The sequence below is a fragment of the Adiantum capillus-veneris genome, chromosome 6, assembly GCF_014529385.1.
Source record: "Adiantum capillus-veneris isolate H3 chromosome 6, ASM1452938v2, whole genome shotgun sequence".
Classification (NCBI taxonomy): Eukaryota; Viridiplantae; Streptophyta; class Polypodiopsida; order Polypodiales; family Pteridaceae; genus Adiantum; species Adiantum capillus-veneris.
Window position 1 is genome coordinate 90,596,906 of NC_140936.1, and position 23,362 is coordinate 90,620,267.

A 23,362-nucleotide genomic window follows, 5' to 3' on the forward strand; every position below is an offset into this window, starting at 1 on the left:
ATCTCAGATTATCTGCAAGATCTACATATCAAGAACCTATGGTCACCATGTGCAGACAAATTTTCCTAATACGAAGACCTACACCCTCAACTCTGCCCCATCCCAAACTATGGTGCATTTGATCATCATCAGTGGTGTTATAGCATGATTATTATGCTCCTCCATTGGTGTCTAAAAGCTAAAAGAACAATTCAACATAAAATTTGGCATACTCCCACCTCCGGACAGTGCTTGGGGGATGATACATCGAAAAAGGCAGGTAAAGTATGGCCTGCACCTGGGTATTCTAAAACCTGTTCTCAGTAGTGTCCTAATGGAGCAAAAGAAACTGTTCAACTTCCTCCCATCCAAATCTTGCATGGAACAGTTTTCCACTTTTCCGAAAGCTCGGGAGCTCCATGTTGGAAACAACAGCAACCAGCATTGCTGCTGCAGCAAGCGGTAAAGGAGACAACTCAATCTGGTAACGGGATAAGATATGTTGGAGCAAGCTATCCTCCCCCATGATGATCCCCACATCAGCCTCTAAAAGAGCAAGAATGTCATTGGCGCCATCCCCAACATAGACGACAAAGTTCCTGGTCAGACAATGGGCTGCCCGAATGCCCTGCAAGACTCTATCTTTGTCCAATGAGTCGCAAACATCACGGGTGAATGTGCCATCACAGACACCATAACAATCATAGTTGAGCTTGTTGGAGTCGACTGTGAGCTTGGTTTGTAGTTGGGCTAGAAAGCTCTCTCGGATGAGATCACCGGCCCAGTTCCAGGACACCACATGGAGTGGCACATCAAGACTGGCCAATCTCTGAAGGACTTCCAAGAAGTGGGTGCGAAAGGCAGCGTAGCTATGAGCCAAAGCTCTGACGTCCTCACTGGTGATGCCTTTGAGGAGGCCGGCCTTCATCGCTTGTTCATCATCACCTTTCTTAGGCTCCTGCAGGGAGAGCAGATATGCTTGGAGGCCCAAATCCTCTTTTTGGTCATGAGAGTCAATCAGTTTTTCCTCTACAGATGCCACATGATCCATCAGCTCTAACCATCTTGGGAGATTAACCCTCTCCCCCTCACTCATATAAACCGAAACTCACCGGATGCAGCAAACTTTGACATGTGGCACTGGAAAACCAGTCTCCTTAATATATAGTATAGATTTGCAAGCTTTTTGAATCGCAGGTAGTGCTTGCTTTTTAGCGCTAGCTTTATTAATTGCAAGAGGCAGTCGCAATTGCGCTCTATTGATCCAAGCACACATATTGAAGGGAAGACCTTTGCAGGGTGAGATTTCATGATGAGAGTGCTAGTCAAGGGCTGTTCAAAAACATGTCGTTCTTGGTAGGGAAGACCTCTCTCTAAATGCAAATCTCATATGCCTGCACCTTAAAGGCCTCTTGCCTTCTGTAAGATGTTCACATGGGAAAGAGAATTCACAATGAGATTCCTACTTAGGGGTTGCTGGACAAACATGTGCTTGGCAATGCTTTGGTCGATATGTATGTCAAATGTGGGATCCTTATACAAGCACATAAAGTTCTTCATGAGCTTTCTGTCCAGACGGTCATCTCTTGGAATGTATTTGCTACAGGATATGCCCAGCATGGCTCTGGCAAGGAAGCATTAAGATGTCTTCACTAGATGTGAAGGAAAATCCTTTCTTCACGGCTAAGATGCTCACTAGATATGCACAGCATGGTTGTGGCAAGGAAGCATTGAGAGGTTTCCGCCAAATGCAAAGGAAAGGCCTTTCTTCAAATGCAATCACCTATGCAGTCGGCATTGTGAGGGGGCCCTTGGAGAAACATGTTGTGTATGGAAATATGATGATTGATATGTACACCAAATGTGGTGCCCTTATGAAAGCACGAAAGACTTTCTTGATGGGGTTTTTTTCTGAAATGTCGTCTCTCGAGACATGTTGATCGTAGGATATGTCTAACTTGGTGATGTTGTCTCCTAGAGCGAGTTGGTTGCAAGATATGTTGATCACGGTTGGCCAACAGTCATAGTGGTGCTATTAGTGAAAAATGTCGTGCCTTGCAGCGCATGAAAGGTTCTTGAGGTTCATGCCAAAATTCAAAAAAATGATGATGTTGAAAAAAGATGTCGTGCTTGGTATTTTCCTGGTCGATATGAATGCCAAATGTGGCGCAGTTGAGAACACAAAAAGTGCTTAAGGAGCTTCCTGTCTGAAATGTTGCCTCTTGGAATACACTGATTGCGAGATGTGCACAACAAGAGAAGGGAAAAAAAAATTTAAGTCATTATCAACTGATGCAAAGCAAGTGTATCATTCCAAATTCAGTCGCCTATACTTTTGGCTTGAAGGCTATGCTTACATCTTGAAGGTATGTGGCTCTATGCAAGTGCTCGAGGAGCTTCTTGTCCGGAGTGTGGATTCTTGAATGCAGTAATTGCAAGATTTTCACAAAGGGGCAGGGCTAGAAAGCTCTAATCTGCTTTCAACAGAGGCGAAGCGAGGGCGTCTCTCCAGTTGTTTTAGTTGGATGCGAAGTGAGGTTTCTCGCTAAATGAGGTCTCTTGGAGTGCTCTTATAAGAAGATATGCCCAACAAGGGTTGGCCGAGGAAGCTGAGAACTGTTTTTGTTGGGATGAAACGCGAGGGCAACTCCCCACAACAACTGTCTTTCTCAGTGTGCTCATTGCATGGATTGTTGCTTAGCGGCTCTCAAAAACATGCTGTGCTTGTCAATTCTTTGGCTCATATGCATGTTTTGGTGCTCATATGTATGATGTGGTGCCATTAGTCAACATGTATGCCAAATGTGGGACTCCATGTAGCCCTGGGCTGTTTCTACAGATGCAAAGTGAGGTCACATCTCCAGATGCAATCACCTATGCTTTCGTCTTGAACGCATGTGACATTGCCTTGATGTCTAGAATGTCGTCTCTTCAAGTGCATTTGATTGCGGGATATGCCCAGTAGTGACAAGACCAGGGACCTCTGACTGGGTCGCTATTTTCAAGATGCAAAGCGGGGACATTTGTCATGATGTAATCATTGATGCTTGCATCTTGAAAGCATGTGGCACTACGTACGAGAAAAGATCACGTATGCGAAATGTGGTGTTCTTGGGAAAGCACCAAAGAGTGCTTGAGGAGCTTTCTATCCTGAATGCCGTCTCTTAGAACGCACTGATTGTGGGATATGCTTAACATAGAACGCTCTGGGTTGTAATCACCTATGCTTGCATCTTGAATGCATGTGGCATGTGGTTCTACGCAAGGTGCTGAAATGGGCACTGAAATTCACAATTATATTGTTATTCAGAGGTTGTTGAAAAAAGAAGTCTTGCTTGGCTTTGTCTTGGTCGATATGTGTGCCACTAAGCAGATGCAAAGCGAGGGTCTCTCTCCAGATGCAATCACCTTGTAGGATGCTGAAGGCATGTGGCTCTACGCAAGGTGCTGGCAGGGCACAGAAATTCACAATTATATTGCTAATCAGAGGCTGTTGAAAATAGAAGTCGTGCTTGGCACTGTCTTGATCGATATGTATGTCAAATATGGTGCGCTTGAGAAAGCACAAAAAGTGCTTGAGGAGCTTCCTGTCCAGAACGTCGCCTCTTGGAATGCATTGTTTGCAGGATGTGCTCAACGAGAGCAGGGCTAGAAAGCTCTAGGCTTTTTTCAGCAGATGTGAAGCAAGGGCCTCTCTCCGGGTGCAATCACCTACACATGCCTCTTGAAGGCATGTGGCTCTACTCAAGATGCTGATATTGGTAGAAAACTTCACAATTAGTCGAAGAATCTTGAAAAAAGGTGTTGTGCTTATTATTGCCTTGGCCAATATGTATGTCAAATGTGATGCGCTTGAGAAAGCACAAACAGTGCTTGAGGAGCTTCCTGTCCGGAATGCCACCAATCCCAAACACCAAGTAGAGCTTGTCACTCTACTATGGAAGACTGATAGGACTAATGTGCAGACATGCTTGCGGCAGCCTCAGGCTCTCAAGCACCAAATGGACTAGTCATCCATTGTGGAATGATGTCGTAGGGTAACATAGGGATCCTCTACCCGCTAAGAAAAGGACTCATGAATATTCTTTATCTTCTCTACACCATAGTCGATGACGACTATGATTTCAAGAGAGAGGTAATGTCATAATAATCAATATCTAATTCTCCTAAATGATTTTCTCATCTTAAACTGATCATTTAATATGGGGAAGTGCCAGGGGAGAAAAAGCTAGAATATTGGTTAAGATAGAAGACCGGCCACAGTAGGGATCCAAATGAGGGAAAATAGGGATCCAAAGGGGGGGCCATCTGCAAAAGAGCCATGTGCAACAATGGGCTAAAAAGACCCTAAGGTTCAGCCCATCAAGACTTCCAAAATGCTAAGGTTCCAAAATTCAAAGGTTGTGTCCAAAGGTCAACCCTAGGAGAATTGGATGCTTTGTGTGTGACCCAAAAAGTCTTTGCAATCCCTACTTGGGAGGGGGCGAGCCTTTCTTGTAGGGGATGAGAGAGAAAGTCACACACACACACACACACACACAAGCTCCCTTTACACAAAGGGAATGAGGGGCACATGTCAGCTCCCTAGCCCAGATGCCCACAAGGTGTGCCCAATTCCTATTGGATGGCCTTGGAGGTGGACCAATGAGAATTAGGCTAGAGTAAATCTAGTTTAATTAATTTAAAAACACTTAATAAAAGAACCAATGAGAATTAAGTCCTCTAGAAGACTATTGGACAGTCTCCCAAGTGGTCCAATGAGCATTCAACAGCCCAATGGCTTGCTTGATTCCTATTGGCCAGGAGGCAAGGCCAGGAGGCAAAGGGGTCCAATGAGAGTTTAGTTGAATTATTAAATTATCTAAAGCTCTCACAAAAGGGGGAAAGGGGACACATGTTAGAAGGCTATCACTTATGCTGCTTAATAATCATTGGCTTGACTTGGGGAGGTCCAATGGGGAGATAGCAAGAGCAATTAGCAAGAGGGCTCGCCCAAGAGAGAGAGGGGGCTGATTTTTTGCAAGGCATTACCACACACACACACACACACACACACATAGTCTATGTGTGAAGTAAAGAAGACTATCTCTTCCCAAGCTTTAATGGAGAGCTCATCACCTACTCCAAGCTTGTGAGATAGAAGCCTACATCGACATACTCTCGGCATGTGGATGCAAATCCAACCAAGAGCCAAGATTCAATGCATTCTCATCTCCTCTACCAAGCTAATTACTAAGCTAAGCTATGCTAATATGAGTGATTATGTGAGGAGATGTACATCTTTCTCGTAAGATACTCCTTCTTCCTCTCAATCTACTCTCATACCCTGCTAGCTCTCACCATCTTCGAAGGTGTGTGAGGTCTTGGGTCTGAGACCAAGGATAATTTATGTTGTGTTTGTTAAGTGTTTTGCTTAGTGCATGAAGCTTTCATCTTCATTGCACTAGCTAGTCTTGAAGGAACACAAAGAATTGTATTGTACAATGTCTCTCTTGATGGGAGAAACCATAATACAAAGCCTTTTGGAGGGGGGACCGGCTCCATGCAAATCCGGTCCTCAATTGTTGTCAATATCTTAATTTCTCTCTCTTTTGAAAGTATTGTTCATGCTATCTAACTAGATGTTATGCTTTTTGTTGCTCTCTCCACCCAAGCACTCTTGTAATTCTCATTAGGAATCTATTCTAATGAAATGCCCACTATGTTCATGCTAATTTCCGCTACACACAAGTTTTTAGGCCATTAAATGTTACACTGATATGGGCTTAAAAATTAAGTCTGAAATTGTTAGTCAGGGGTTGTTGCAAAAAACTTCCGTGCTTGGCAATGCCTTGGTCGATATGTATGCCAAATGTGCTACGGGACTCTCGTCTTTTGAAACGCATTGATTGTAGGATATGATCGACAAGGGCCAGGCCAGAAAGCTTTGGGCTGTTTTCAGAAGGTGCTTGAGGAGCTTACTATTCGAAACGACCTTCTGATTGTGGGTTATGCACAGTAGGAGCAGGGATAGAAACCTCTAGGCTATTTTCAGGGGATGCAAAGCGAGGGCCTCTGTCTAGATGCAATCACCTACACGTGTATCTTGAAGGCATGTGGCTCTACGCAAGAAGTTGATATGGGCTTAAAAATTCACTTTGATATTGTTAGTCAGGGGCTGTTGCAAAAAATTCCGTCTTTGGCAATGCTTAGGTCGATATGTATGCCAAATGTGGTGTGGGATGTCGTCTTTTGGAACGCATGAATTGTAGGATATGCCCAGCAAGGAAGCTCTGGACTGTTTTCGATAGGTGCTCGAGGAGCTTACTACTCGGAACGGCGTGAAAATAGATTGCGGGACACACACAACAAGAGCAGGGGAAGAAAGCTCTAGGCTGTTTTCAATGGATGCAAAGCGAGGACCACTGTTCAGATGCAATCACCTATGCGTGCATCTTGAAGGCATATGGCTGCACGCAAGACGCTGATATGGGCACAAAACTTCACAATAAGTGAGAGACTGTTGAAAAAAGTGGTCGTGCTTGGCACTATCTTGCTCGATATGCATGCCAAATATGGTGCGCTTGGGAAAGCACAAAAATTCACATCAATTTTAGTGGTTGATGAAGATCGTGTGGCAAGGAAGCACTATCTTGCTCAATATGCATGGCAAATATGGTGTGCTTGAGAAAGCATAAAAAGTGCTTGAGGAGCTTCCTGTCCGGAATTTCGCCTCTTGTAAGGCACTGATTGTGGGAATATATTGTTAGTCAGAGGCTGTTCAAAAAATATTTCGTGCTTGGCACTGTGTTGGTTGATATGTATGCTAAATGTGGTGTGCTTGAGCAAGCACAAAAAGTGCAAGAGGAGCTTCCTGTCCGGAATGTCACCTCTTCCAAGGAATGCACTAAATGCGGGATTGCGCAACAAGACCAGGGCCAGAATTCTCGGATTCCAATTACCTACATAGGCATCTTGAAGGCATGTCGCTCTACGCAAGATGTTGATATGGGCACAAAAATTACATTGTCAAAAAATATGCCGTGCTTGACACTATCTTGGTCGATATGTATGCCTAATGTTGTGTGCTTGAGAAAGCAAAAAAATTGCTGCAGGAGCTTCGTGTTTGGAATTGCAGCACTGATTGTGGGAAGTGCGCAATGAGAGCTGGGCTCGAAAGCTCTAGGCTGTTTTCATCAGATGCGAAGCGAGGGCCTCACCCACAACAGGAGCAGGGTCAGAAAGCTCTCGGCTGTTTTCAGTGGATTCAAAGAGACGACCTCTCTCCAACTGCAATCACATACGCATGCACCTTGAAGGTATGTGGCTATACACAAGATGACAATATGAGCTTTAAAATTCACTCTGATACTGTTAGTCAAGGGTTGTTGCAAAAAATTGTCTTGCTTGGCAATGCCTTGGTCGATACGTATGCTAAATGTGGTGCACTTCAAAAATCACAAAACGTGTGAGGAGCTTCCAGTCTCGAATGCCTCTCTTGGAGTCCATTGACTGCGGGATACGCGCGACAGGAGCAAGATAGAAAGCTCTCGATTGTTTTGAACAGTGGATGAAGCTCTGGGGTGTGTTAACCAAATACAAAGGGAAAGCCGACCCCGCCTCCAATATGCACCTACGCACTCAAAATGGTCCTCTACCACTGTAAAAAGGAGCCCTCTTGGAGCTTCCATACCAAAGCTTGGTAACGCAACTTTAGACTTTGCAATGTCCACTCCGCCTCCACTATCATGTTTGTTTCGAGCAGTGCTGTTATACGGAAGCTTAAATGCAACTTGCATGCCTCGACGATAGTCAATCTATCGTACAGCGAGTAACCATTACCATTTCTTGATTTTTGACACTGAGAATGCAGTTATTGAACTCACTGAAAATGGCGCGCTGCCATGGGCCCTGGCACGTTCCCTCTTATTATAAAAATGGGGGAGGACTGTGCAAACTCTCCCATGCAAGGAGACTTGCATGTTTTCTTTTTTTTCGAATCATAAAAATGGGACAACAAACAATTAATAACAGTAACATCTTGTATGATTACAAATATCGAGCTTGATAAAACTCTAACCCTCCTTGTGGTTTTTTGCGAGGTAAACCTCTGAAAGACAAGGTCGATTTGCTCTAGATTGTCTTTGAGAAGATACAATGTGACCCAGTGCGGTATGGCTTTGCAAAAGCCGCTGCGTTAGAATCTCATCATGAATCAGCTTCGTAGCTTTGATTGTGGCACAAGCTACAATGTATAAATGTATGTCAGTGCATTGGTGAAACACACTGGTGCACTCATGGACATGTAAATTTGAAATGTCATCTCTTGGACAATGTCACTCGTGGATGGAAAGGGAAGAGCTGTCTTCAAATTCAAATCTCTTATACTTGCACCTTCTAACCTTGTTGCCTTATGCAAGAAATCAACATGGTTGAGAGAATTCATGACGAGATCACCATATGAAGCAGCTTTGGAAGGAATCTGCAAAAACTACTATCCACAAATTAATCAAGAACCATTGCATGCCAAAATTGCATGCGTGAAAGGTATCAAGCTCTCTCTCTCTCTCTCTCTCTCTCTCTCTCTCTCTCTCTCCATCCATCCATTTTCTTTTTGGATATATACTCTTGTTGAATCTTCAAATGACACAATCACACTTACACAAGAAGATTTAAGATCATGGCATTTTATACACAAGACCATGTCTAACTTCGGGTCATAGGATTTATAGAAAACAAAGCATAAGCTCTCTCTTTTCTCTCTCTCTCTCTCTCTCTCTCTCTCTCTCTCTCTCTCTCTCTCTCCAGCCACTACTTGACATGCTTCTTGGTATCCAATTGATTCTGTAGGTGGTAAAGCTTCCTTTTGCGAGGTTGAAGGGGGAGGAGTTGGTTGTTTTTTGTCCGATGGAGAAGGGGGAGGAGGTGGAGATTTGGGTGATGGCGGAGGTGATTTTCTAGGCGAGGGAGGAGTTGATTTGGGTGAGGGAGGAGGCGGACTCGATTTTTCTCGCACATGCCTCCTTTTGGAAGTTTCCTCGCCTTGTTGCGATGCAGATGCTTCCACTTTCCTTTTCTTTAGGATCCTGATTATTCTTTGGCGGGTGAGATCCGCCGTGCGTCGCGCATCCAGATTCCTATCTCTTTGGATCTGCTTAAGCTGCTCAGCCTGATTCTGCTCTTCAATCGCGTCTTTTTCTTCGTTTGTTCCGTGGACTGTGAGGATATGTCCACTTCAGCAGCCTTTTGTTCCGCTTCCAGTCTTTTCTTCTCAGCCCGTAGGCGAGTTGCATTTTCTATCCTTTCTTGTCTTTCCCTTTCTAATCTTCGTTTTTGTGCTTGTTGGGTTTCCACTGCTCGAGCTTGTCTGTCAGCCCGCAATTTGGTGCGTCTTTCTTCGACCCTTTTCTGGGCTTCCGCATACGCTTTTTGCAAGTCCGACTGCGGTATTGTACTTCTCTCTCCTCTTTTTCTCTCAAGCGGCTTTGTAGAATCTTCCTCCTCACTTTCCTCAAACTCTGAAGGCACTTTATCTTTAGACTCCTGAGACTTCCCTTTGTCATCTGTCTCCGTTTTCTCTTCATCACTAGAACTTTTAATGGTGGCCTTCGCTGAGCGCGATGATGTAGCACCAGGTGTTGTCCTTACAGAGTGTGCAACCAGCTTAGCTTTCTGGATCAAGGCCGTTTGTGAGCTGGCAACTGGCAAATCCTCGATCGTTCCTAAAGCCTGGTATGCTATTCTGGTTAGCATCGGCCCTGCACTCATGTAGGTTTTGTTTTTTGCCGAGCTTTTCAAATTTGCTTCAATCAGATTATCCAAATATAAGATCCGTAGTTGCAGCGAATGGATCTACCATCTGCTGTCGCTAGAGCCATGACTACGGCACTGTGCAGGATTGGCTCTGTGTAGAGAGGAGGCTTTTGAACTCTGAAATGTTGAGATATCAATCTCATCGGCAACTCCAGCTCTCCGTAGATCATGTCAGTGTATTTGTATTTGTCCCCTTCGCTTTGACGAATGCCTTCTCATTGTCTAGTGACTTTGTCTTTGCTAACAAATCGTGTTGCCCTGGGAGGAAATTCAAGGCTTCATTGATGATCTCCTTTGTGATCTTTACTTTAACCTTGACCCATCTTTGTCTGTGAGCATTGCCTGCCCATCATATTGTATTGAGCTCATGAGTTCGTGGGCCCTCATGTAATCCGTTCCCCATGGCTATAATCTGAAGAATTGTTCCAAGTGTATTGCCCGCATAGCCTCTATTACTTCCGGCCTTTGTGGAGAGTCCATATCTCCCGTGGCATGATAGTTGTCTTCACCAAGTCGCCATTAGCATCCTTAAACTTTGAGATGAAGATGTGGGCAGGGACTTGAGCCAGTATTTCATCCGAGATGTGAGCCTTCTCATTTGTGGCAAGCTCCTCCACTTCATATGGTGTCGTTGTCCACTGCCTGTCTTTCTTTGGGCGAGGCATTCTGTGTCAGGAGAATCACAAGCTGTCAGAATTTCATTTCGCAATCAATTGCATTTAGACTTTTAGTAAAAAACAGTTCAAAAGTTAAAACTAATCATAATTTGAACAAATTTCATCCATTCTTGTCCATATTTCACCAGTGGGACTAAGAATGCTAGAGCTATGACTGATAAAAATTTGAGCCAGTTCTGGATCTGAGGTACACCGATCGCGATCATAGTACAGAGGCCAAAGTTGGATTTGATCATATGAGTGGGTTGCTGATAGTTAGAGGGTCATTTTGGTCCATCCTGTGTGTTTTTTTGGACCACTTTTGAGTTTACAGGTCCCATTTCTGGGTTACAAGGGAGTTTTGGACTAGACTCTGATTTTTTATGAGTTTTTGATGTCCAATTGGCTTGAAACTTGGATGGTGACTTGAACAAGATGTGTACAAGGGATATGATAGGTTTTGGTCAAATTCTGGTTTGAGGTACACCGATCGCGATCGTAGTACAGAGGCCAAATTTGGGGAAAACTGGATGGTCATGAACTCCTATGCTTGCCTAGCCTACTGATGATTTATTTTCAAGTTTGGACTTAAAATGAACAATTTAGAGCAATTTTTCACTATTTGACCATATTTTACTAAGTCTAACCATATTTGGTTTCCCCGATGAATTTTGGTTGGATCTTGGAGTTAGTTGAAGTTAGTTCTGGAGTTGCCACTGCTCTTGTGATGTTCTGCTACTATCAGCCTACTCCATTGTCTGATTTTGACCTTATCAGGCACTTTAGTGCCCTGTCTTAGGAGGTTTCCCAGATTTGTGCATTTTTCAGGCATTTCTTGGATATCCATGTGATGTTTAAGCATCCTTAAGGTGGTTTTGGCATTGCCTCGGCTCCAAGTCTAGCTTGTGTGATCATTCGAAACTGAAATTACCATATTTGTACTTGTAGGAGATTCTGAGATCCATCTGAGGTTTCCTGTAACTGTCCTGACCCTTAGTCTGACCCTTAGTCAGACAAGTATTCCTTCCAAACCATCCATCATCATTTTTAACCAGATTTGGGTAGTATTAGGTCAAATTTTCCCTTTTTGTTGTGTTTGACAAATTGGGCCCATTCTATGAGAAAAAATTGTGCATTTTCCTTGAAAATTCAAGAGGGTGTACTTTTATCTGAGCTCCAAGCATGGGCCCACTCAAAAGTTGCAAAACCTGCACATGGGGCATCGATCGCGATCGTACCATGGAGGCCAAATTTGGTTTTGACACAAGTAGGTTGTAGGCGAGGTTGAGGGGAGGTGTTTTGCAAAATCTGTCCCAGTTTTTGTCAGGGAGGTACACCAATCGCGATCAGTGTACCACCACCAAATATGGTTTTGACCACATAGCTTTGTTCCTGGCCTTGTGGGGAGCACACTGATGTGTTCTGTGGCTGAAAGAAGTTTTGCATGGATGCCTCTAAGGGCCCTCGACTTCTTTGACCCAATCCGACCTGTGATTCGATCCTTTCACCTGTTTGTGCAAAGATTCGCGCTTGCATGCATAATAGACTTGATCTTTACTTAATAGGGAACATACCTGTGAAATCTGGTGTGAAATGCTGGCTCCAATCGTCCGTATGGGGCAGAAACGTGGCAGCTCGCTCTAGGTCAAAAAAGCTCTCTCCTTCTCTCTCAAAAGGTGAAATGAACAATGAGCTAGACTTTGGCCTACCTGACCTATATCTTCCCGAGATTTTCATAACACCGGGTTGATTTTTTTCACCATTGATCCTGATTTAATCTGCATACCACTTGTGGGTCGAACAGTTCATCATTCCGGCGTCGTATGACCGTTTGATGCGATTTTGGCGAAATGTAGTCATGATCATTGAGGCCGAAATTTGACATCTTCAGATTAGCTTCATATCTTCCATGCTTGATAATTTTATCATGATACTTCGGCGTTTGCTTCCAGAACTTGATTCCGACACTTGTGAGCGAGATTTTTTGCATTTTAGATGTTTTATTAACGAAAGTCAAACACAATAAAATGAAAATACTTATTAACTGGCAAAAAATTAACCAAAATTATTATAATCACCCCTAAGCATATATTTTCTCTTGAAGCATCCCAATGCTCCGAATTTGATATTACAGCTCATTATTATGCTAGTCGGATGATACAAAAAAAAACTACTAAAAGATGCCAGGTTTTGATCGAATTTGTTCAAAACTGAACTCTAAATAATGAAAAAAACACACACATTATGTAAATATATACACCTTGGATCTCTTAATGGCCTTGACTGTTACTCTCCCCTTCCTTGTCCGAGTCGTCCCAGACGAAGGGTGGTGCATGTGCATGGGTTTTGAACTCTGTGTCTATGCATGGCCGTGTCATGTGGCCCTATTCTGATGTTTGAGACAATGCGTTGGGTAACAATATGTTGTGCATAATGTGGGAACTGAATATAGTTTTCAGTGGCCTTTGATGGTGAGGGTAGCTGTTTATGGAACATGAAAGCCTATAGTTGAATTGCTCTTTCCTTGATTGTGGGTGTTGTGCCGGCAACTATTTTTGGAACCCATTTATATGTGGTTTGTTGAATCTGCACCGATTCTGCTTTAGTTTTCACCCGTTTCCTATGCCATTTGGAAGATTCAGGCTTCGTGGTTTGAGTTTTGGTGTTCCTTTTGAGCTCTGGTATTTTAGCGTTATCCTTTTTTTGTTGCCATTTCTACTTGGAAGTAGCTTCGAAAGGTTTTGGAGATGATTCCGCTTCCGTCAAGAGTTTGCCCTTAGGTAGCCATATCTTTCTCGGTTTGTTGGTCAGCAATGATTTCCTGATCCAGACCTTCTGAATAACCTTGGGGTTGTTTTTTGTTGAATAGCCGATTGCTTATTGTCGATGGGGATACTTGGCCACGAGTGATCTGTTTTTGCGAATGGAGTCATGTACATGTTAGAGTCGTGTGTGTACCTTAACGCATGTTCTGACCATTCAGTGACTGCATTGTACGTTCTCATCCATGGAACTCCTAAACATATTAATTCTCTGATTTCTCCGTCTTTCATTACGAAAAATTGATTAGGACAACTGTTTCCATCAAGATTGATTGGCAAGTTTACTATCCCCATCGTTGGCATTGTTGCACCATTTGCCGCTCGTAGATCAATTGTGGATTGCACGAGTGGTTCATCTGTTAGCATCTTGTAAGTGGAGAAGTTGACCGCATTCACTCTTGCACCTGTGTTAATTAATGCTCGCTGATACCTGCCATGTGGGAGTTTGACATTGATTCGAACATCAATTCCTATTTGCCATTGCTCATCAGTTTGAATGATAGCTAAAGGAATTCGAGCTGTGTTCGCTGGTGTAGGAAGTCTTTGTTGTTGTAATGCTTGTTTTCTTTTTAAAATCCTGACTTTGGCTTCCTCCTGCGCTTGAGCTTTTGTTTCTTTTGCTTTGTTCTTGCGTTGCTTCGCAGAGTGTATTTTGGCAAGCATCTCTGTGGTTAGTGGCAAGTTATATTTCTTTAGTCTGCAACCACTAATCCAGTTAGGCATTTCCTCTCCCTCTAATGTCGCAAGTTTGATGGCACCGCTAGATGATATGTCATGAATCACGTAGGGTCCATTCCCTCGCTTTTTGAGTTTTCGAGAATGTTGTTTTAGGGTATACATTAAAACGTAATCCCCAGTAGCAAATTCCTTGCTGATTACGTATTAATCAAAGAATGATTTGATGTTTCGTTTTTGCGCATAGATTGACGCAACGGCTCTCAATTTAGTTTCATCTAGTTTTTCTAGGACATCTACTTGATTGGATAATTCATGGCCCGTCCATTCTAATTGTTTAGCGACTCGAAGTGTGGGAATAAGGAATTCAAGTGGAAAAATCGCTTGCATTCCATAAACCATGTTGAATGGAGTCGTTCCGATGGATGTTTTGTAAGCTACTCGATACGCCCATAAAGCTGAATGCAGCTTTTGATCCCAGTCAGCTCTCGATTCACCGACAATTTTGGTGAGAATTGTCACCAAAATTTTATTCGTACTTTCTGCTTGGCCGTTCGCTTGTGGGTGATAGGGAGCGGACTTCCTGTGAATTACCATGAATTCGTCCAATAGGAATTTGATTACTTCATTGATGAAGTGAGTGCCTCTATCGCTCACGAGCTCAATTGGTAAGCCATATCTGGTGAAAATGTTCTCGTATAAAAACTGTGCTGTCGTTTTTGCATCATTTCTGGCTGTTGCTTTAGTTTCCACCCATTTTGTTAGATAATCTGTTGCCACTATAATATATTGAGTGTGCGTTTTATGCCCCGGAGGCGCTATCGGTCCTACAAAATCTATTCCCCATTTTGCAAACACTCTTGCCCCCATCATTGGCCTTAAGGACATATCGTCGCGCGCTCTTGGAATTTTTGTTTTCTGGCACTCATCACATCGTTTGACAAACTCTTCAGCATCCATGAATAGTGTAGGCCACCATATGCCCGCAATAAGAATTGCTTTAGCCATTTTGTCAGCTGAGAAGTGTCCACCAGCTTGTCCGCTGTGTGCTTGCTCTAAGATAGGAATGTATTCCTCTTTGGTCGCACACATTCTCAATTGATGGTCCTTTCCCCTCTTGTAAAGAGCGTCCTCAATCATTACATAGTTTTCTGCCTCTTTCATGATTGTTTTGATTCGCGATCTACTCATCCCCTCAGGCAGTGTCATGGTGGTGAGGTATTCAACGATGTAGTTACTCCATCAGGGTGCTACAGACAATCTGAATAGAGTCACGTGTTCTATTGGCTTTTGAAGCGTGCATTTGCACAAGATTTGACATGCATATGAACACTATGTTGCATTTTTGGCCAATACACACCCGTTCTCATCAATCTCTGGTACATCTGTGCATGCTCATTGTGAATTCCCGTTGTTTGTACATGAGCCTGATTTAGGTACAATTCCCGTTCGTCAGGTTCAATACAAAGCCTAAGGATTTGATCCGTTCCCTATTTATATAACCTGCCCGCTAACATTACTAATGATCTGGATGCTGCAATGGTAGATGGTTGTCTTGTCATATTCGAAGACCGGATAGTCAGCAAAGGAATTAAGTCCTCGCTCTATCTTGGAACTATTTCTATGTTGAAAAGATACGCATCTGGCAGATCATCGTCAACTCCTACAGGGTTTTCTCCATGCATCATTCTAGATAAATGGTCCGCTCTTTGGTATGTAGTACCTTTCTTGACCACTACTGTGAAATCAAACTCAAGCAGTATGATGAACCATCGAACAATCCTTCCCGTACTGCAAGGTTTGTTTACTAAGTACAATAGTGCTTGGTGATCAACAAAGAATACAAATTTATTGGAAAGTAAGTAGTGTCTAAACTTTTTCACCGCATAGACCATACCTAATCCCTCCCTCTCAGTTGTCGTGTAATCCCTCTCTGCGTTGTTCAATTGTCTACTGGAGTAACTTATTGGAAAATCCATGTTGTTCTCTCCAGGTTGTGCAAGTATGCATCCTATTGCATACGCTGATGCATCCACGTGAATGTGAAAGATCTTTTCCCAATCCGGAGCTTTCAATATTGGAGCGGAAATTAATCTCTGCTTCAACGTTTGAAAAGCTTCTTCGCACTCTTCTGTCCACTCAAATTTAGTTATCAGTGCGTAAAGTGGTTTTGCAATTATAGCGTATGAGTAGATAAATCTGCGATAATACCCCATAATGACTCATAAATGCCTATACCTCTTTCACCCTTGCTGGTCGTGGTAGATCAACAATGACGCTGATCTTCTCCATGTTTGTCGAAATCTCATTTTTGGACACTATATGTCCCAATATTTTGCCATGTCTTACCATGAAGACGCATTTTTCTGGATTCAGGCAAATGCGATACAACTTGCATTTTTCGAACACCTTGGTCAAGTGCTCTATGTGCTCCAGTCTTACAAGGGAGTGAACGCACAAGTCATCCATGTAAATTTCTAAGAATTGTCTTAGATATTCTTTAAAAGCATGACCCATTAGCCTTTGAAATGTAGCTGGTGCATTTGTTGGGCCAAAAGCCATTATCACATCTCTATATTGTTTAAGAGTAGCTACCAAAAGCTTTTCCTCCTCATCAGTAAGATCCGTGGCAATATATGCAGGTTTTGGATCTTCTCCTGGCTCCGCTAGATCTATTCATTTGGCTTTTTCAGGACCGTCATACGATGTACCCGGTTCTTTTAATTCCCTCATAGGTTGTTGCACTATGATTTTCCTATCTTGTATGGTATATTTCTTATAATGGGACGGTGCATCTATCTTGTCAGAACCCGTATCGTCATTTGTTTCAAAGTCGGTCGTCCATATGTCTCTAAGGGTTCGCTTGAGCTTGTTGTACTCTTCTTTCCTCTCTGTTTTGGTCATTTCGGACCCCGTTTTCCTCTCCTTTTGCCACTTAGTCATCCGCTTCTCGTGTCTGTTCTTCTTATTGTTTTCCCATGGTTTAGTTTTGGTAAACCGGCCAGTGACCATGTCTTTGACACAATCCTCAGCTTTGACAAGTTTTAGATATCCTTCTGTCATTGACAAGAGGCATAGGATTATGCTTATTCGTCCTTTATTTTCTGGCTCTCTTGGATTTATACCGCTCCTGTCGACTAGGTTTTTGGTTATGAAACTCGTAAAACCTGTCCTGTCTCATTCTGTATTTTCCATTCCTCTCTGATGCGCTTGATCTTTCATCATCAGCCTCTATCAGTTGGTTTTCGTCGTCCAATGATGGAAAGTCACAGCATAGTGAATCCGTGAATTCCTCTTCTGTTTTATTCCTATCGTTCACTACAGATACCTCATTAGTTATTCATTTACAACCAGTCTCACGTGGAGGTTTTTCCTGTTCCTCGTTCTCAGATCCCGACTCAAGGACAACGCTAGCCATTTGCAACGTTACTAGGTCGTATCCTTCTTCGTCACAAAATTTCGTAGGTGTGCATTCGTTAACACATACGTCCAAGGTTGACAATATTTGAGTCCACCCGAATGGCTCAAATAGATGTTCCGGGAAAGGTTCTGAGAAATAAGCCTCGTCTTCGGCGGATCTTTCCAGAACGCATTCCTCTCGGATTATCTCACCACATTCGGATGCTCCACACATCCAGACATGCGCTATTGTTTGCATCCACGCAGGTATTTCTTTTTCATTTACAGTGGTAGAATTAAATTCTTGCGCTAGTGTTTTCACAACGTCTCTATAGCTATGATCCTTCATGTTGATTTTCGTTATTAGTTCCTCGTGCCTTAGGTAGATTTGATCGTAACCCCAATCCTGTATCATTTTGAGTTGATGCATGAACGGTCGTCCCAAAATAATGTCAAAGTTGTCCGTTTTTCCGAAATCCACCACAGCAAAGGTGTGCTCATAGTTAATTCCACACGAAGTTACAATTATTTGGTCCAGGATCCCCAACGGCCTCTCTACATACCCATCTGCGAGTTGCAGTTTCATCCTAGTTTTTCTGAGAGCTGGACGGCCCCACTTCTCCCAGATTTGCTTTGTAGCAATCGCTACTCCAGCTCCACTGTCTAGTATAGCAATTGTTGTTATATCCTGATACTCAACAGGTAATGTTGTGTTACCCTCCTCTCCTTCGCAGTAATCTCCGACCTTGTTTATGGGCACTGGTCGGGCTTTGGGTTGACTTCCCCGTTCGTTTTCTTCTTCCGGAGGGTTTTTCGAAAGAGGAATCTTTATTCCCTGTGCTCCATATGTTTTGCCATGTCTTCCCACAAATGTGGTTTGACTCTCAAGAGTTCAGACAGCGTGATGGTGCATGTTATAGGTGTCGATAGCATCTCTTGAAGACTCTTTGAGTCAACCATACGTGGGATAGTTCTTATCTGGGATGGAACTAACCTTATCTCTGATTGTGCCTCATGTTCACCTATAAATGAAGGCAGGGTTTTCAAGGATTGGGCTTTGCTTTCTACCAAAATTTCCGTTCCCGCATCCCCATACAACGATTGTATATCGGCTGGAAAAAATCCGTTATCCATGTTAATTTTAGGAATTGGAGCAGATTGTAATGTCGCGCTTCCATTCTTTCTGTTTCTAATGGTTTCCCATAAGTGTTGTGGCCATTGTTTTTCCACCTCCGAAATTGGCATCATCATCATTGATTTAGCGTCATCAGTCATGTTTGGCACAACTCGCTGATCCAGTGGCAATACTGTTTCTGGCTTGGGTTCGTTTAATCGTTTTGGTTCATAGATTTTTAGTTTTTCTCGCTCTTTGTGAATCAATACTTCTTGTTCTGGGGTTCTAGTTATTTCAGGTTCCATCAACGCCTCGGCTGTCTCAATGAGGTATTTAAACATTTCCAAACGCTTCGTTTCCACTTCTGGTTGAGGATAAGTCAACCATCTTTGCTCTAAGGTTTGGTTTGTTTTTAGCCTTGCTTCGTATGCTTGTAATAGAGCATCTAACGGCTCTAGCACTTTGTCAACCAAGACTGATCCTCCTGAGGACTCTTTCCTCGGTTTGTTGTTGGCCTCAGTTGTTTTACTCTCTCTCTCTTGTTTGAGTTGTTCCCTTGTTTCATGCAACTCGTTTTGCATGGCAATTTGCGTTTTCAACCTTCTCGTTTTCATCCTATCTCGTTTTGCCTTCCAGGATTTTCGCTGAGTTCTAACGGATAAACTCTCATTTTCTGTTGGTATGGGCAACTCGACCTTTTTCTCCAAAGTTTCGTTTTTTCCTAAATCCTTAGTTTGGGCTTTCGTTATCGCGTTGATTCGGATCATGGGATCGGTTTCTGATCCGCTACTAGCGCTTGGTATCACCCCCACAATATTCATAGTCGCTTTTCCCTTGTTGTCCGGATTCTTTGGGCAATCTGGTAATATGTGATTCACGCCACATCTGCCGCAAAACCCAAAAATTTTCACTCTTTTGCCCTTGAAAGGACAGTTACGCTCCCAATGATCCGTACTTCCACAGCTATAGCACTGTCCAATTGTTGGTTGATTTTGAGGAGGTGGTCCCATAGGTTGTCCTGTTCTATTGGGATATCCGTAATTTTGGTTCGCAATGAACATTAACGTTCTCTCGTCTACCAAATATTGATCTCTCGAAGGTTGTGCTATATACGTTGGTGGTGCCATACCCTCACTATTTCCCCACGGTTGATATGCTTCGCCTGCGTATATTTGTGATTCGGGTTCAGTTGCATAAGGCTCATTTGGTTCCTCGTAATAAGACACTTTAAGTGTACTATTCGTTCCTGGTGATGCTTCATAAGGTTGAGCGTATCTAATCATGGCCCTATTTTCCTGTGGTAATGGAGGTTGTTGACCCAACACAGGTTGAGGTCTGTTTGCTCCAGCTACCAAATTCATATTTGGTCCAACTTGATACCTTGGAGGAGGTGGTTGAGATGGTCCTGCTGGAGGTCCATACGGTCTTTCCCTCACAAAATTTTTGTTATAAAAACACTCTTCAGTGCTATGATTCGTCCATTTCTGCTCTATGGCACACCATTTCAGTACTCGTCCACTCGCAACTGGAGATTTAGGCTGTTGTGTGCACCATGGCGTCGGATGATCCCCCCCGCACGCGTCACACTTCCTCGTCTGAGACTGTCTCATCACCGGATTTGATATCACATGTTGTTGCATTCTCTTTGTTACCTCCTCTATCAATTGATCAGCTGTTGGCATCAAGGACGCCTGAGCATCTTTCTTGGTAGAGGGTTCACTCTTAATCGATGAAGAGCCACTGGCTATTAAATCAGTATCCTCGGACACTTCCCCATATGCTTTGCAGTTGTCGACAAGATATAATGCTTCCCTCATAACCTGCTGAAATGTGCTACATGCCTTCAAGTGAAGGTCCTTTTTCAAGGTTTCATTCCTAAGTCCTTCAACGAAGAGCACATACGTCCTGCGGTAATTCTCTTCTCGGGCATCTCTCAATGTATTGCTTGAATCTCAAGGTCGCTTCCTTCACTTTTTCATTCTCCCTTTGTTTAAAAGCATATATCTGCGATACAGTATTATGCTTTATACCCCATTTTGAGAATTCTTCTGTGAACTCGCGCAATACATGTTCAATATTCGGAAAACTTTCAGGGTTTAAAGGTTGAAACCATGTTAAGGCCGTCCCTTCCAAGTTCAGCCCGAATCCCTCGTATTGAGTATGGAAATCAGTGATCTGCTCCGCTCTTAAGACTTGCTTGAAAAGCGATACATGGGCATATGGATCCCTCGAGCCGCTATACTTCTTTGACATGCACTTTGCTACTTGGGACGGTCTGATCCGTCTATGGCCTGCGGTCACTCTCATTGCTCCCATGTCCCGACTTAATCGTTCTCGTACATCAGGGAGGTCGTAGGTTGCTCTCGTTGACTCACCCGCCCCAAATCTACTACTAGGAGGCAAATGTGATGGGATGGCTGCAACTGTCGGACCTACAGCCGTATGTGTAGAGATAGGAACCGTACTACCTCGATTCGTAGCCATCGATTCTCTGGAATGTAATGTTTCCATGGGGCTTGGCATCGAATAATGAGGCCGACTGAAAGAATCAGCTACATGAGTCCTCCCTCCACCTGTGGTTAACGGTTCTGGCACAACAGTTGTAGGTGCTGTTCTAAGAGGGCTTGGACTGACATAGTAATGGTGAAGTGGTCCCCCAAAATACGTATAACCCTCCAATTCTTTTTTGTCGATTGCTGCATATCGTCTTCCATACTTGTCATATGCGGCAATTTTCATTTCCACTCCCTCGGTGTAGGTGAAGACATAAAGTTTTTTTCGCTCAGTCATCTCCCCAACGTAGGGTTCCTCACATCTATAATAGAGATCTTACTCTCCATTATTATACTTGTATAGCCCCAGGTAGACATTATCCGTGTTGATTCGCATCGTTTCGTTTTCTCGCCTTAATTTCACATTCGGTAAGTTCATGTGGAGCCCTTTCCTCATGTTCCTCGTCTATTTTGGCTTTTGTGCCCATCAATCCCCACTTGTCTACAATGTTAGGATTTAGGACTACCAAATACATGATACCCTCGTCATCTAGGTACCTGTCTCCACTATAGCTTACAGACACCAAGTCCCTGAACTCGCTTGGTCTATCTTCTATTTTCACACAGTAGCGGTCCATACCGTCTTTGTATATCTTGGCACCTTGCTTGTTGTCATATTGATACTTGATGAACAATAGCTTTAGCGTGGCCGAGGGGTCTGATGGTCATGCGACCATGTTTTCTCTCTCGCTTAGTTTTATTTGCCCAAGTGTTCTGCGAAGCTCTCTGAAGATCTCTCTGAAGAAGTATCGGAAATGACTTCTTCAAGGATCGGTTCCAATTGGCGTACTATCCCTTGGTTTACACTCTCCTCCGTTGACACGACACTCGTTTGATCCGCTAAATTTAGGTGTGTGGTGTTGATTTGTTTTCCCGATCTCAAAAACATGAAGAAAGTGGGATTTACTGACCGAATCCAAACCTCTTACCTGGAGATGGAAAAATCTTTCAATTCCGACGATTGCATGGGCTGTTACTTGACCGGTCTCTGCAAGTGAATACACTGGATAGCTATGAGATCACTATATCATTCCAATTGTTAGCAGATTCAACACTTCAAAATGATCTTAACACAATTTTGCTTGCAAATTATTGACAATATGTCCAATTTGAGTTTTGAAAACTCCTGGTATCTTTTGTAACCTAGGTTTATGATCAGGTCAAAAATGAGCTAGATCTGGGCCAGAGGTACATCGATCGCGATCGTACTTCTGGGTCCAAATCAGATGAAACTTTACCAGCTTGTTCACTAAGCTATTTTAAGACTACCTGCCAGACACTTTTGTATTTGGACTCAAAAAAGTCAAGTTTTTATCATTTCTTGGTTGGAAGTGCCTGTTTTCCCAATTTTATAAATTTGACTTGATTTTGGTGTTTGTTTTGGGAAATGAAAGCTATTTGGGATTGTCTTGTATACAGGCTATCCCTCTGTATGCTTTCTTCTCAGTTTTGACGTGTTTTGGTCTACTGAAAGTCAATTTCTATGCTAATTTAGCAATTTTTGACTTGGATCTGTATTCACTGGTTTTGACCAATTTTTTGTGGTTTTTGACCCTAGGTCCTTTAGACTTTTATGTTTGTATACACTTGAGGATCCCACAGATGAAATCTCGTCAAAATTTGGCACTTAGGTACACCGATCGTGATTGTAGTTCTGAGCCCAAATTAGACCAAATTTGGCATGCTTGTAGACACTGATGTTTTAAGGCTATCCCCCAAGTCTTTTTGCATTTGGATCACCAAAAGTCAAGATTTTACAGTTTCTGGGTCTGTCAGGCTAGTTTTACCCAAGTGGCCAGATTTCCTTGATTTTTGATGTTTTTGGGTGTGGTTGCTTTAGACAAACTTGTTTAGAATCTTATCAGGAAGGCACATGTCAAATCTTGTCCAATTCTGGCAGTGAGGTACACCGATCGCGATTGTAGTACAGAGGCCAAATCTGATGAAATTTTGTCTGCTCCCTCTGATAAGTGTTTCCCAGTGTTTGGTGCTACCACTTTGTGATTTGAATCAATTTCAGCTCTGTTTGGTCAGATTTTCAAAATTTCAGAGTCTTATAGCCTTTTTTCGAAAGTTATGGTTTTCTGGTTTCTCGACTCTAACTTTTATCCCAAATCTGACTGGAATGTGATTTACTTATCCTACTCCTAAGTACAGAAATGAAAGAACATAAGAAAATGAATCAAACAAAACAAACAGGATAAAAAATGGATGATGGATCAGTACTCAATCGATACAAAGAAATTTGAAGAGAAAAATTGCTTGAAGCAACCTCACTCACAACTCCCTATATCTCTCAAGAGTAGATCTAGCCAGTCCACCGACCCTAGACTCCACTAAGCTCTAAACCCCTGTCTAGATGCTTCACTGAAA

General features: G+C 43.0%; 1 protein-coding gene across 1 annotated transcript; it reads right to left on the reverse strand.

Annotated features, from left to right (window-relative positions):
• Positions 1-310: 310 nt before the first annotated feature.
• On the reverse strand, positions 311-1,030 carry LOC147455877 (bifunctional TH2 protein, mitochondrial-like). Its single transcript, XM_086513771.1, has one exon. The coding sequence runs from the start codon at positions 1,028-1,030 to the stop codon at positions 311-313; it is 720 nt and encodes a 239-aa protein (XP_086369897.1).
• Between the last annotated feature and the right edge of the window lie 22,332 nt (positions 1,031-23,362).

What these genes read in the sequence shown, in the direction of transcription:
- LOC147455877 (XM_086513771.1), bottom strand. Translation starts at nt 1,030, where the DNA reads ATGGATCATGTGGCATCTGTAGAGGAAAAACTGATTGACTCTCATGAC.